Source organism: Theropithecus gelada, chromosome 1 (genome assembly GCF_003255815.1).
Source record: "Theropithecus gelada isolate Dixy chromosome 1, Tgel_1.0, whole genome shotgun sequence".
Taxonomy (NCBI): domain Eukaryota; kingdom Metazoa; phylum Chordata; class Mammalia; order Primates; family Cercopithecidae; genus Theropithecus; species Theropithecus gelada.
Window position 1 is genome coordinate 95,226,272 of NC_037668.1, and position 12,295 is coordinate 95,238,566.

Below are 12,295 nucleotides of genomic sequence, written 5' to 3' on the forward strand. Positions count from 1 at the left end.
GAAGGAAGGAAGGAAGGAAGGAAGGAAGGAAGGAAGGAAGGAAGGAAGGAAGGAAGGAAGGAAGGAAGGAAGGAAGGAAGGGAGGGAGGGAGGGAGGGAGGGAAAGAGGGAAGGAGGGGAGGAAAGGGAGGAAGGGGAGGAAAAGAAAAAAGAAAAGAGAGAGAAAGGAATGGAAGATGAAGGGGAAAATAATTGTGCACATGACATTTTATATAATGTTTGAACAAGCTGATGTTGTTAGTCCTCCATGAACTGAGAAATGGAATGAACTTAAATCTGTGACTCCAGAGTCTTTAAAAGTAAGTAGATATTCTTCCAAAAACTTCGTTGGGATAAACTGGCTTTTTTTGTTGTTGTTTAAACCTTTATCCCTCCTCTTTTTTTATTTTGTTTCTCCTCTTTCTGCCCGATAAAGGGTTGCTGGCTCCTCACCAGGTCTCTGCAAACTCAGAGAGCATGGACAGCATTCTGGTGACTTGGCAGCCTCCCAGGAAAGATCTCTCTGCTGTTCAGGAGTACGTGGTGGAATGGAGACAGCTCCATCCAGGGGGTGACACACAGATCCCTCTAAACTGGCTGCGGAGTCCCCCCTACAATGTGTCTGCTCTGATTTCAGGTACCTAATTGTTCACCTTCCTTCCAGAGGGTTACTAAGTTCACATTTGTTTGGGAAAACTGCAAGGAAGAGCCAGAACCCTGCCTTCAATTACAGGTGGCTAGATGATAAGAGAGACTGATGACCTAGAGTCCATCCAGCAGCACTTTAGAATACTCCACTGTAGACATAAATGACCAACTGGTTGACTAAAAACTCTATTATTTATGGAAAATCCATATCCCTAGGGCAATGCCAAAGAAGACGAATGAATAATTGAACCAAACAAGTATGGCTGAGAGCTAAGTTAACTGGCCAGTGTAATAGACACCTTTGTTTATCATAGCACACTGCATGATAATACATGAGGCCATCCTTAACTGTGTGGGGAATTCATTTATTTTATGCAATGATATGCAAAGCAATCATTTTCAGTAAGAGTCGGTATGGCCATTGTATAAATGAGGAAACCAGGAAATCCTTCATTCCCAATTCTGCTACTTATTGTGTAGTAATAAATCCAGAATTATCTATATGACAATTGGTATTTCTAATCCTCAGTTTCCTAATCTGTCAGTGGTTAGAATCAAGCGAGAGGACGCATTTGAAAATACATTAAAATGATTGGGCAGAACTTAGTTAATGTCATTGTTAAGCATAAATTCAGCACTTAATTGAATCAGTGGTTTAAAGTTCTGGCTCTGCAGCCATACTACCTGGGTTTGAGTCTTGGCTCTGTCTGTGTGATCTAGGGCAAGTTACTTAACCCCTTTGTGCCTCAGTTTCCTCATCTGAAAAATTAGGATAATAATATTACCTACCTCGTTGGGTTATTGTGGAGACTAGCTGAATTACTTCATGGAAAACGTTTTGAATAGTGTCTAATACATTTTAAGGGCTCAGTAATTTCGCTGTCATCAATATTACTAGTATTACATGAGACAAAGCTAATATTTTAAGGTTTTCAAGCTCTAAATCCTATAATGTCTCTATAACAATCATTACACCTTTCTAGGAGGATATACACACCCTGCTTAAGGTGACAAGATTTATACAAATGAAATAAATAGCACACTGCATGATTATACATGAGTCCATCCTTAACTGCATACCTCTTTAACAGTCTTGCTGCTCAGAGTTCTAGCAGGTTAATTTTTCATCACTACCCTTAAATAGAATGCTGCCTACATAACCCAGTAAGCATCCAAAGGAAGATGACCAAGTTATTAGGAGCTTGGAACTTCTAATCTGGAAACCATTTAGCCTGGAAAAGAGAATTCTAGATGGGCATGGGAATGGGACGGCTTGATGGCTGTTGCTGGTTTTGACTTTACACACACAAGAGTATGTTTTCCTTTGTTGCTCTGGGGAGAAAAACTAAAGTCCTGTGTGGAAATTATAAAAGAAGTAGCTATCAGCTCAATTTTGAAAAAGAAGTTTCCTGCCTTTGATGGTCTCTAATGGGACAATCGATTACCTCTCAAGGTAGTGTGTTCCCTGTCCCTAGAGCTTTTGCAGTAGAACCAGTTTTCTTTCAGGGCTGTTATGCCCATCAAATCAGGAGAAAGTGAATAGAAAAAGCATTTACCAAACTTTAAGCTGCTATGAAATTGTAAACATTATTATAAGCTGTATTAGGACTTATCCCTGTGGGATAGTTTGAACTATATGGCAAGAGAGATGTTTTCCATACTTAGTGAAATAAGTGTCTTTATGCACTTTAGAAATAATATTCATTTGAATAAAATCAATATACTAGGCTGGGCACAGTGGCTCACACTTGTAATCCTAACACTTTGGGAAGCGGAGGTGAGCAGATCCCCTGAGGTCAGGAGTTCGAGACCAGCCTGGTCAACATGGCGAAACTCCATCTCTACTACAAATACAAAAATTAGTTGGGCGTGGTGGTGGGCGCCTGGAATCCCAGCTACTCAGGAGGTTAAGGCAGAATAATTGCTTGAACCCGGGAAATGGAGATTGCAGTGAGCCGAGATTATGCCATTGCACTCCAGCCTGGGTGACAGAGTGAGACTCCATCAAAAAACAAAAAATCCATATACTAATGAATAAAATGACTTTATTAAAGTTGTTCTCCTGCTTGGAAACACTTGGTTAGGTATTAATTTGTGTTGATGTTACAGTCTGGAAATAAAGACTTAAATATTATTTTAACAATTCATGGTTATTATTAATTCAAAATGGCCCCCCCAGTCAGTAAAATCACTCACTGTTACTGATTTTCACCAGCCTTTTCCCAGCATCTGGCTGGGGCAGATTTGGGCATTTTGGAGTGGGCCAGAATACAGCCCAGCTCTTGATTTATAGGTGGGTGGAGGCTAGGCTAGAGACTAGTGCTGTCCTGTCTGGGTGAAAATGCTTCTGACCATATAGAGCCACTCCTTTTACAAATACATAACATCATGGTGTCTAGAAAACCTTCCCTGCGCCTAGAGTTGTTGGGGGCCCTCTTCCGCCCTCTTTTGCCTTCTTCCTCGTTACCAGTCATTTAATGTTTGCCTTGTCCCACACTTACGAGGTGAAATTAGCTTTCTGCAGAAAAACCACCGAAGTGATGGTTTATAAACATGGGGGCAGGGACTTTGCTGAAGGGTACTAGGTATGTATGTATGTATGTGAGTGGGGGGAAATGAGTCTGGAAATTGCAGCCAGACTCTAGAAAGGAAATAAAAGTCTTAGGAGTATGGGCTTCATCCACTGAAGGTTTTGAGGTGGGGAGCAGATATTGTTAGGGAGTATTCATACAAGAATCAGCCAGTAAAATAGGAGTTCTTGAGGCCAGAACTGGGGAACAAGCTTGCTACGAGGGCTCTACTCTTGGTGGAAAGGGAAATGTCAGCTGAGTTCCGGAGCCATTGTCTTCTCTCCTCCACTAAAGGTGAGCCATTCACAAAAATAAACTACAGCTTCTAATGCAGCAGTTTTCAAGGCCTCTGTCCTGAATTCACATTTTGGATGGCAAAATACAAGGGAACTGTCTGCCTAATGAGCTTATCTGGAACTCCCATGCCTCCATAAGGCAGTGGTTGGTTGGCCCCTTTCATGACTAGGGGCAGAACAGCCAGGCACTGGGGCCTGAAAGCTACTCACTGGCCCCTCCCACATGAAATATGATTTCATATTCCATGTTGCCCTTTGGGCTTCTTGGTGTCAATCCCACCCATGAGGAAGGAGTCTTTGGATTACCATACTAAGCTGACTGTGTCCTTTTCTCCACTTCACTTAGTTCATGAACTCAAATTGGAATTTACCCATGGCATGTGTTCTGATCTTGTCATGGTCTCTTCTGACAGCACTGGTTGTGCAACTGAGTTTTATGTGCTATTTGCTGGAATATTTAATGGGCAATGGATTTTCATATAAAACACACATAATTTAATAAACTACTCTATGATATAAAATTATTCTTCCTGGAAAAAAAAAAGTTAAACCCTAATCAACTGTCAGCGTAGGGGACCCTGGCTACCTATCGGCTGGGCATTAATCAATACTGGAGAGGGTCCTTACTTTGCCTCCCTGATACTATAGTTACCTAGTAGGAGTTATCTCTTTTGCCTTTAAATGTTCATTTGAAATGTAAAAGTATATCAGGAGAGGTATCTATGAAAGGGGCCTTTGTTCACAAGCAGTAGAAATCTGAGATTCATGGAAACAAGGAATTCTGGCGGGGAAGAAAGACTTGCCAATAGGCTTCATGACTGACAGAAAATTGAAAGTGTGGTGGTTTAAAAGCCAGGAAGGAGCATTAACAATTCCCAAGTACCTTTTAAATCTTCCAGGCTGGGAAGCAACTGAAATCTAACTGGAATATAGAGGGAGAGGAGATGGGGTAACAAGGGGTTGGATTGCACCCAGAGCACCCTGGTTAGTTATGCCTCAGTGTATCATCTGCCCTGTCAGATCTTGGTAAGCATTACGGAATTAGAAAAGCCATTCAGGTTCTATGCCTGCAAAATTCCAGCCTCACTTTCCTGTAAACTGCAAATGTTTTATTTGTAGAAATCGAAAGGTTTTTTTTTCTTGAAGGTAAGTTGTTTGGTTTGTTTCAAAAGCAGTCGGGGGTGTGTGTGTGTGTGTGTATGTGTGTGTGTGGGGTTATATTTAAATCTGTGTTGGAACTCAAATAGCTTTTGTCTCCTTCTTAATCATGGTGATATCGTTTGTTTATATGGAAAGAAACTCAGGTTCGTTGGTTGGTTGGTTGATCTCATCCTTTGAAGTTGGGAGCAGTCACTTCCAGAAGCCAACGTCATGGCAAATCAGATGCTGAGAATTTGTAACATAGGTCATCAGTCCAGACTGTGCTTGAACCATCTTTAAACTAGGAAAAGGCAAGAAACGCCTTGAAAGCATTTGTATCAGATAATAAAAAGGCTGCCTTTAGTGACTCACCAGTAATGGCACGGCTGTTAAGGGAATTCCCTTTTCCTTGCAGAGAACATAAAACCCTACACCTGTTATGAAATCCGTGTGTATGCACTCTCAGAGGATCAAGGAGGATGCAGCTCCATCCTGGGTAACTCTAAGCACAAAGGTGAGTCTTGGAACCTTTTGCCAAATTTTGCTTTAATGATTTGGATTTGGAGGGTGACAGAAGTCTCCTGTGCCCTACTTTACAGCACCACTGAGTGGCCCCCATATTAATGCCATCACAGAGGAAAAGGGGAGCATTTTAATTTCATGGAACAGCATTCCAGTCCAGGAGCAAATGGGCTGCCTCCTCCATTACAGGATATACTGGAAGGAACGGGACTCCAACTCCCAGCCTCAGCTCTGTGGTATGTGTGAGAACCAAATGCAGTGAGTGGGGCCTTCTTGTTTGGATGTCAGGAAAACACAAGGAGGTGTGCGTGCATATCTACACACATGTGCTAGCACAATGCCTGGCACATAGTAAGTACTCCATAAATACTTGTAAAGTTAACTGAATGAATAATTAGAAAAGACATCTAAACACACAAACAGAAAGTTATTGAATATGCGTTATGTGCCAAGCAAATTGCTAAGGATACAGAAATGAAGTAAATGGACTATTGACTTATTTGTTTTTTTTGAGACAATGCCTCACTCCGTTGCCCAGGCTGAGTGCAGTGGTGCAATCACAGCTCACTGCAGCCTTGACCTCCCTGGGCTCAAGCAATCCTTCTGCCTCAGCCTCCTAAGTAGTGGGAACTACAGGTACATGCCACCATGTCCAGCTAATTTTTAATTTTTTTTTTTGTAGAGACAGAGTCTCCCTGTGTTGTCCAGGCTAGTCTACCAACTCCTGGGCTCAAGCAATTTGCCTACCTCGGCCTCCCAAAGTGCTGGGATTACAGGCGTGGGCCATAGCGCCCTGCCAATCCTGTATAGGCTTTGAGGTTCACAAGAAATGCATTTGGAGAACTTTTAAATCCCAACATTTGCAATTACTATTACAGCATATTATTTTCTTCTTAAAATGGATAAAATATGATGCAGTTTAAGTAACACTTTATGGCCCAAAATTATTCTATAAGTATAAAACTAAAGCAATTAAAATAAACTGTAGCTAGAGTGTTGTCTCAAATGATGTCATGGATCACTCATTCATGTATAGTTCCAAGTCACTTGCCACACTTGATGTTCCAATCTTTGATTTATTCGGAGTTTTTGTTTTTCTTGACTTGACCTTCTCTTTATTTTGTAAGAAGCTAGCTTTCAGGAACATTTATCATAAAGAAGGAACATTTGTATTTCTTTATGAGAGTTAGTAGGTCCAAGAAGAATGCAACAAAGCCACCCTGAGATGCAGCTGCCAGAGAGCTGCCTGCAGGGGTGATTTTCACCTGGGAAGCTTGAGGAGTTGTTCTTCTCTCTTGACTTTAAGAGGTCCACAGTGTGACTTTAAAAGCTGGTTAATTTTTATTATATAAATAATACTAAAACATAAAAATAACTCAGAAAGACATAAAAAGAAAATTCATCTTCCCTTCACACTTAGTCCCTTGTGTATTCCTCCAGAAAAAAAAACAATTGATGCATACACAAGAAAATAGTTGAGATATTTTTCAGTATTCTGATCTACACCTTGCTTTTACCTCTCAAAAATACATGCTAGAGACCCTTCTACATCTGTCTATGTGAACTTACGTCGTTCTTTTTTATCAGCTCTGTAGTGTGCCATCATAAGGGCTTATGGTCATTTGTTGAATGAATTCACCATTGATAAACAGAACATATCACTGATCAGAACTTCTTCCCCCGGACTTGTCCCAGAGTAAGTCCATTCTGAAATGCACCCCAAGAGGTAAGGAATCAATTGATCTCTTCTGGAGGCATCTGGAATTCCACATGTGAAATTTGCCCCCCAAATAACTTTCCTTTTGGCAGAGTTTAAACTGAGATACCTGTTTGCAACCACGAAGATCAACATGGTCTGTTGATTCTTTTATTATTATTATTATTTATTATTATTATTATTTTTGATACAGAGTCTTGCTCTGTTGCCTAGGCTAGAGTGCAATGGCATGATCTCAGCTCATTGCAACCTCTACCTCCCGGGTTCAAGTGATTCTCCTGCCTCAGCCTCCTGAGTAGCTGGGATTACAGACATGCACCACCATGCCCTGCTAATTTTTGTATTTTTAGTAGAGGAGGGGTTTCACCATGTTGGCCAGGCTGGTCTTGAACGCCTAACCTCTGGTGATCCACCTGCCTTGGCCTCCCACAGTGCTGAGATTACAGGTGTAAGCCACTGAGCCCAACCTTTTTTTTTTTTTTTTTTTTTTAACAGTAAGCCATCTACTTTAATAGTAAAAGTCTCTTGAGTCTGTTAATTCTTAACACTGCTCTTGTGGATGTTGAAGAAAATGCCTTCCTTATTTTGTCATAAATCTGATGACTCTAAAGCCTGCATAAGGGTATTTAAAAATAAGCTAAAAGGGGAGGGAGAGTGCAGATTCACAGTCCTATTTTATACTAGTTTAGGTTAAATTTCCATTTAATTCAGTAAGTATCTGTTGATGGATAAGACCTAGTCCCTATCTTCAACAAGCTCACAGTCTATAAGGGAGATAGAAAAGTACACAGAAGGAGGCTGGGCATGGTGGCTCACGCCTGTAATCACAGCACTTTGGGAGGCCCAGGTGGGCAGATCGTTTGAGCCCAATAGGTCAAGACCAGCCTGGGCAACAGGGTGAAACTCTGTCTCTACCAAAATTACAAAAAATTAGCCAGGCATGATGGTGTGCACCTGCAGTCCCAGCTACTCGGGAGGCTGAGGTGTGAGGATCACTGAGCGGCAGAGGTTGCAGCAAGCTGAAATCGCACCACTGCATTCCAGCCTGGGCGACAGAGCTGGACTCTGTCTCAAAGAGTGAAAAGAAAAAAAAGGAAAAGTACACAAAAGGGATGTAACTGTCATAATCAAGGACTGACAACTACCTATTGCATTTGGCAACCAGATATCATTGGTGAATTCACAAGGGCACTTTCTAGAGAGTGGTAGGAGGTAGTAGGTTAGGGAGGAGGGAGAAGGGAGAAAGGCAAAGCAGGAAGGTGTTCTGCTTTGATGGCCCCATCTTACGGGTGTTTCAGCACCATTGACCAGGCAGCAGTATTAACGGCACATGTGGAGCACAGTAAGGGCAAAAAATGAGGGACCTGCCTTGGCAGAGGAGGTAAGGTGTAGAGCCAGGGAGGGGCCCAGGTATCTGGATTGTAGTGAGTTATATGGGTGGCTCTGTGCACAGCCACTTCTCTGGAAGCTTGTCCATATTGCCATGTGGACCAGTAGAGCCATGGCCAGCACATTTTTCTACTAGAGAACACATTATACTTTGCTACTACCTAGTAGTCTTTGCCAACAGTCTCTAAGCATCTTAAGGGAAGAAGCCATGGCAATTTGCTCAGCATTATCTCCTCATGCCTAGAATATAGCCAGACACATGGTAGGTGCTTCATAAAAATAAACAGCTGAATATCACTCTACCCTTTGTTAAATCCAATGTAGATCTTTAGACAAAAACTTGTTTCCAGTAGCAGTGCAGCTGTTTTGTCTAGTACCACTTGACCTTCCTATCTAAAGCCTTTCCAATGACTGGCAACTATCACATCTTCCTACACTGGTGCCTTTATCATTGAACCACCCTGAGTCTAAGTTTTCAGACCGCCAAGGATTGAATGGCCTCTTTTATCTCTGCCAGAGATCACAGCCCAGAGGGAGCAGGACCAGTATTTCCTGCTTGACTTCTCAACTTCTTTCTCCTATTATACCACTCAGCCTATTTTGCCAACCAAACTGCTGACACCATCATCTTCCTCACTGCCTCTTCCCATGGAGTTTCTATTTTTGTTCTTCTAATATGTGTGCATATGTGTGTGTGTGTGCGGATAAACTTTATTGGCCCAGCAACCCATACAAATCCCTTCCCTTCTGTTCCAATGTCTCATTTCACTCCCAGAGTTAAGGATGCCCTCACACAGTTGGACAGTTGATTCCCTGACGCTTGCTGATGTTTTGCTACAACAGGAGGAACAGAAGGTCCCTCTAAAATTAATTTTTTAATCCCCTACTTCAGGACTAGAGAAAGGGCTTTTTGAGCTCATTCATATAGCTTAAGTCTATGCAAACAATTTCACCAGGCTATAGGAGACTTGAGCATTTTCCACAAGGACTTTTCTCAACAGGATGTAAAATATACAAATTCTCTGATAGTCATGGCGAATAAATTATCTGCATGGGCTTCAACCCCTTTGGGTGGAGTAGAGGTAATATTATAGGACTTCATCTTGCTGATTACCCATAGTAAGCAGGGATGGGATAATGGAAGGGGTCTCTTTTCCCCATTAGATAGTGGACTCTTTGAGGCCGATTCTATGCTTTTGTATTGTCAGTGCCTTCTCCAGTGTAGGCACTCATATTTATGACTGTTGAAATAAATTCAGCATGCAAGACATCTCTGACTTGCCCTGGAGTTTGTGAGCCAGTATATGTTGAGGTTGCAGTGAGCCGAGATTGTGCCATTGCACTCCAGCCTGGGTGACAGAGTGAGACTCCATCTTAAAAAAGAAAAAAAAAAACTATTAAAATTTGTCTCAGTATTTTTTTTTTTTTTTTTTTTTAGTTGACACAGGGTACTTCTACCAAAGTGCTGGCCTTGACTCTGCCATCCTCCCCAGCTTTTGAAAAGTCACTCCAAAATCCACACCCAACAGGCCACTGGAGAAGATTGTCTGTTTACTAAAGGCTACCCACACTCATGTTTCTCAGATTAAAAAAAACATCAGTGCTTGTTTACTCAATGTGTTTACTCAAAACACAAAATCTTCCCTACAGAGAAAACTGCAGGGGTGTTGAGAACATCAAGGCACTGGTAATCTAGGTTTACAGTTGCCAAATAAATCTAATCTAAGTATTGTTGCTCTAGTTTTTAATGATTTTATGTCATACTGAAGAAGATCCTCATATTATACCCTATAAGCTCAGGGCCCAGAGCCTACAAATGGAAAAGTGCAAAATCAAAGTTTAAAAGTGTTAAGTGAGGCCAGGTGCTGTGGCTCATGCCTATAATTCCAGCACTTTGGGAGGCTGAGGTGGGCAGATCACGAGGTCAGGAGTTTGAGACCAGCCTGACCAGCATGGTGAAACCCCATCCCTACTAAAAATACAAAACTTAGCCAGACATGGTGGCACATGCCTATAATCCCAGTTACGCAGGAGGCTGAGGCTGAAGAATTGCTTGAACCCGGGAGGTGGAGGTTGCAATGAGCCATGATCGTGTCACTGTACTCTAGCCTGGGTGACAGAGCGAGATTCTGTCTCAAAAAAAAAAAAAAAAAAAAATGTTAAGTGAATGTCTGTTTCATTAATTGTTAAACTTACATAGGCCAGGTGTGTGGGCTCATGCCTGTAATCCCAGCACTTTGGGAGGCTGAGGTGGGCAGATCACTTGAGGCCAGGATTTTAAGATCAGCCTGGCCAACATGGTGAAACCCCATCTCTACTAAAAATACAAAAATTAGCCAGGCATGGTGGCACACACCTGTAGTCCCAACTACTCGGGAGACTGAGGCAGGAGAATTACTTGAACCTAGGAGGCAGAGGTTACAGTGAGCCGAGATCATGCCACTGCACTCTAGCCTGGGTGACACAGCAAGACTCCATCTCAAAAAAATACAAAATACAAAATTTCATAACTGGCCGGACACAGTGGCTCACACTTGTAATCCAGCATTTTGGGAGACTGAGGCAGGCAGATTACTTGAGGCCAGGAGTTTGAGACCAGCCTGGCCAACATGGTGAAACCCCATCACTACTAAAAATACAAAAATTATCTGGATATGGTGGCACACACCTGTTGTCCCAGCTACTTGGGGAGCTGAGGCAGGAGAATTGCTTGAACCCAGGAGGCGGAGGTTGCAGTGAGCTGAGATCGTGTCACTGCTCTCCAGCCTGGCAACAGAGAGTGACCCTGTCTCAAAAAAAAAAAAAAAAAAAAAAATTCCATAGCCTTGAAAACAATTTGTACATTTAACATTTCACCTCCAGAACTCCCAAATAAGCCTGATAAATACTAGAAATATTATCATCATTGGAAATAAAGGGAGTTAACTACAGCTAAATATTTTCAAAAGCAAAACAACAAAAATTTATTCAAAAGATTTTACCACAAAACACAAAAAAGATAAAAGAAAATCAGAAAAAGAAAGTAAAAATAAAAATTTTACTACAAAAAAACCAATTTGTTTGATATGCTGTGGAGTGAGATATCCATAAATGACAATGTCTAGGGCCTCTTAAGGTATTAAGTACTGAGGAATTTGGACTATTTTAAAATAGCAAAATGCTTTTTCCTTCCAAATTAAATGAAGCAGTAAAGAGTAAAAATGAGTAGAAGCCTACATTAAAAGCCATATCCTTTAATACGTGCCTTTCTTCATCTTTATCTTCCTTTCAGAAATTCCCTACAGAGTCTCCCAAAATTCACATCCAATAAACGGCCTGCAGCCCCGAGTGACATATGTCCTGTGGATGACAGCTTTGACAGCTGCTGGCGAAAGTTCCCAAGGAAATGAGAGGGAATTTTGTCTGCAAGGTGAGAGACAATGTTAAGGATAATGAGTCCACCCTGGATTCTTGCACAGGCATGCACTTCTATTACATTTGGTATAGAGATAACCAGATTTTCTTTAATTCACTAATAACTTTCTTGCTGTCACTTTACACTTGTTGTTTCTCCTAAATAGAATGCTTTACCACTCTACTATCTTCTTGGAGACAGTGTCTACTCATGTTTCAAAATTCATCAGAAATGCTTCCTCCTTCAGGAAGCCTTCCCAAATGCTCCTTACGTAATGCACTTACATTTAATTCCTACTCAAAACTCTGAATCCACTAGGCAAGGACTGATATCTGTTTACCTCTGTCTTCAAGGCCTAGCATGGTGCCCAGCACACAGTACTTGCTTACTAAGTATCTGTTCCACAAATGATGAGAATTACATCAACAATAATAATAGCAGCTATTGCATATACAACAGTCATTCTGTTAAGCACTTTGCATACTACATTAATTTGCTAGGGCTGCTGCAACGAATCACCACAAACTGAGTTGCCTAATCAACAGAAATCTATTGTCTCACAGTTTTAGAGTCTAGAAGTGCAAGATCAAGGTGTCAGCAGGGTTGATTCCTTCGGAGGACTATGAGAGAGAATCTATTC

General features: G+C 41.5%; 1 protein-coding gene across 4 annotated transcripts in view; it reads left to right on the top strand.

Annotated features, from left to right (window-relative positions):
• The window catches only part of IL12RB2 (interleukin 12 receptor subunit beta 2), a 91,969-nt gene that overhangs the window by 63,454 nt on the left and 16,220 nt on the right, over positions 1-12,295 (top strand). For 3 of the 4 annotated variants that reach the window (XR_003115912.1, XM_025358997.1, XM_025359022.1), the window contains exons 10-13: positions 416-616; positions 5,049-5,147; positions 5,233-5,391; positions 11,533-11,670. Coding sequence is in view for 3 of the 4 variants with exons in the window: in XM_025358997.1 (XP_025214782.1) it covers positions 416-616; positions 5,049-5,147; positions 5,233-5,391; positions 11,533-11,670 (597 nt within the window). In the remaining variant the exon portion in view is untranslated. The remainder of the gene's footprint in view (positions 1-415; positions 617-5,048; positions 5,148-5,232; positions 5,392-11,532; positions 11,671-12,295) is intronic. The other variant, XM_025359006.1, reaches the window with a different exon arrangement.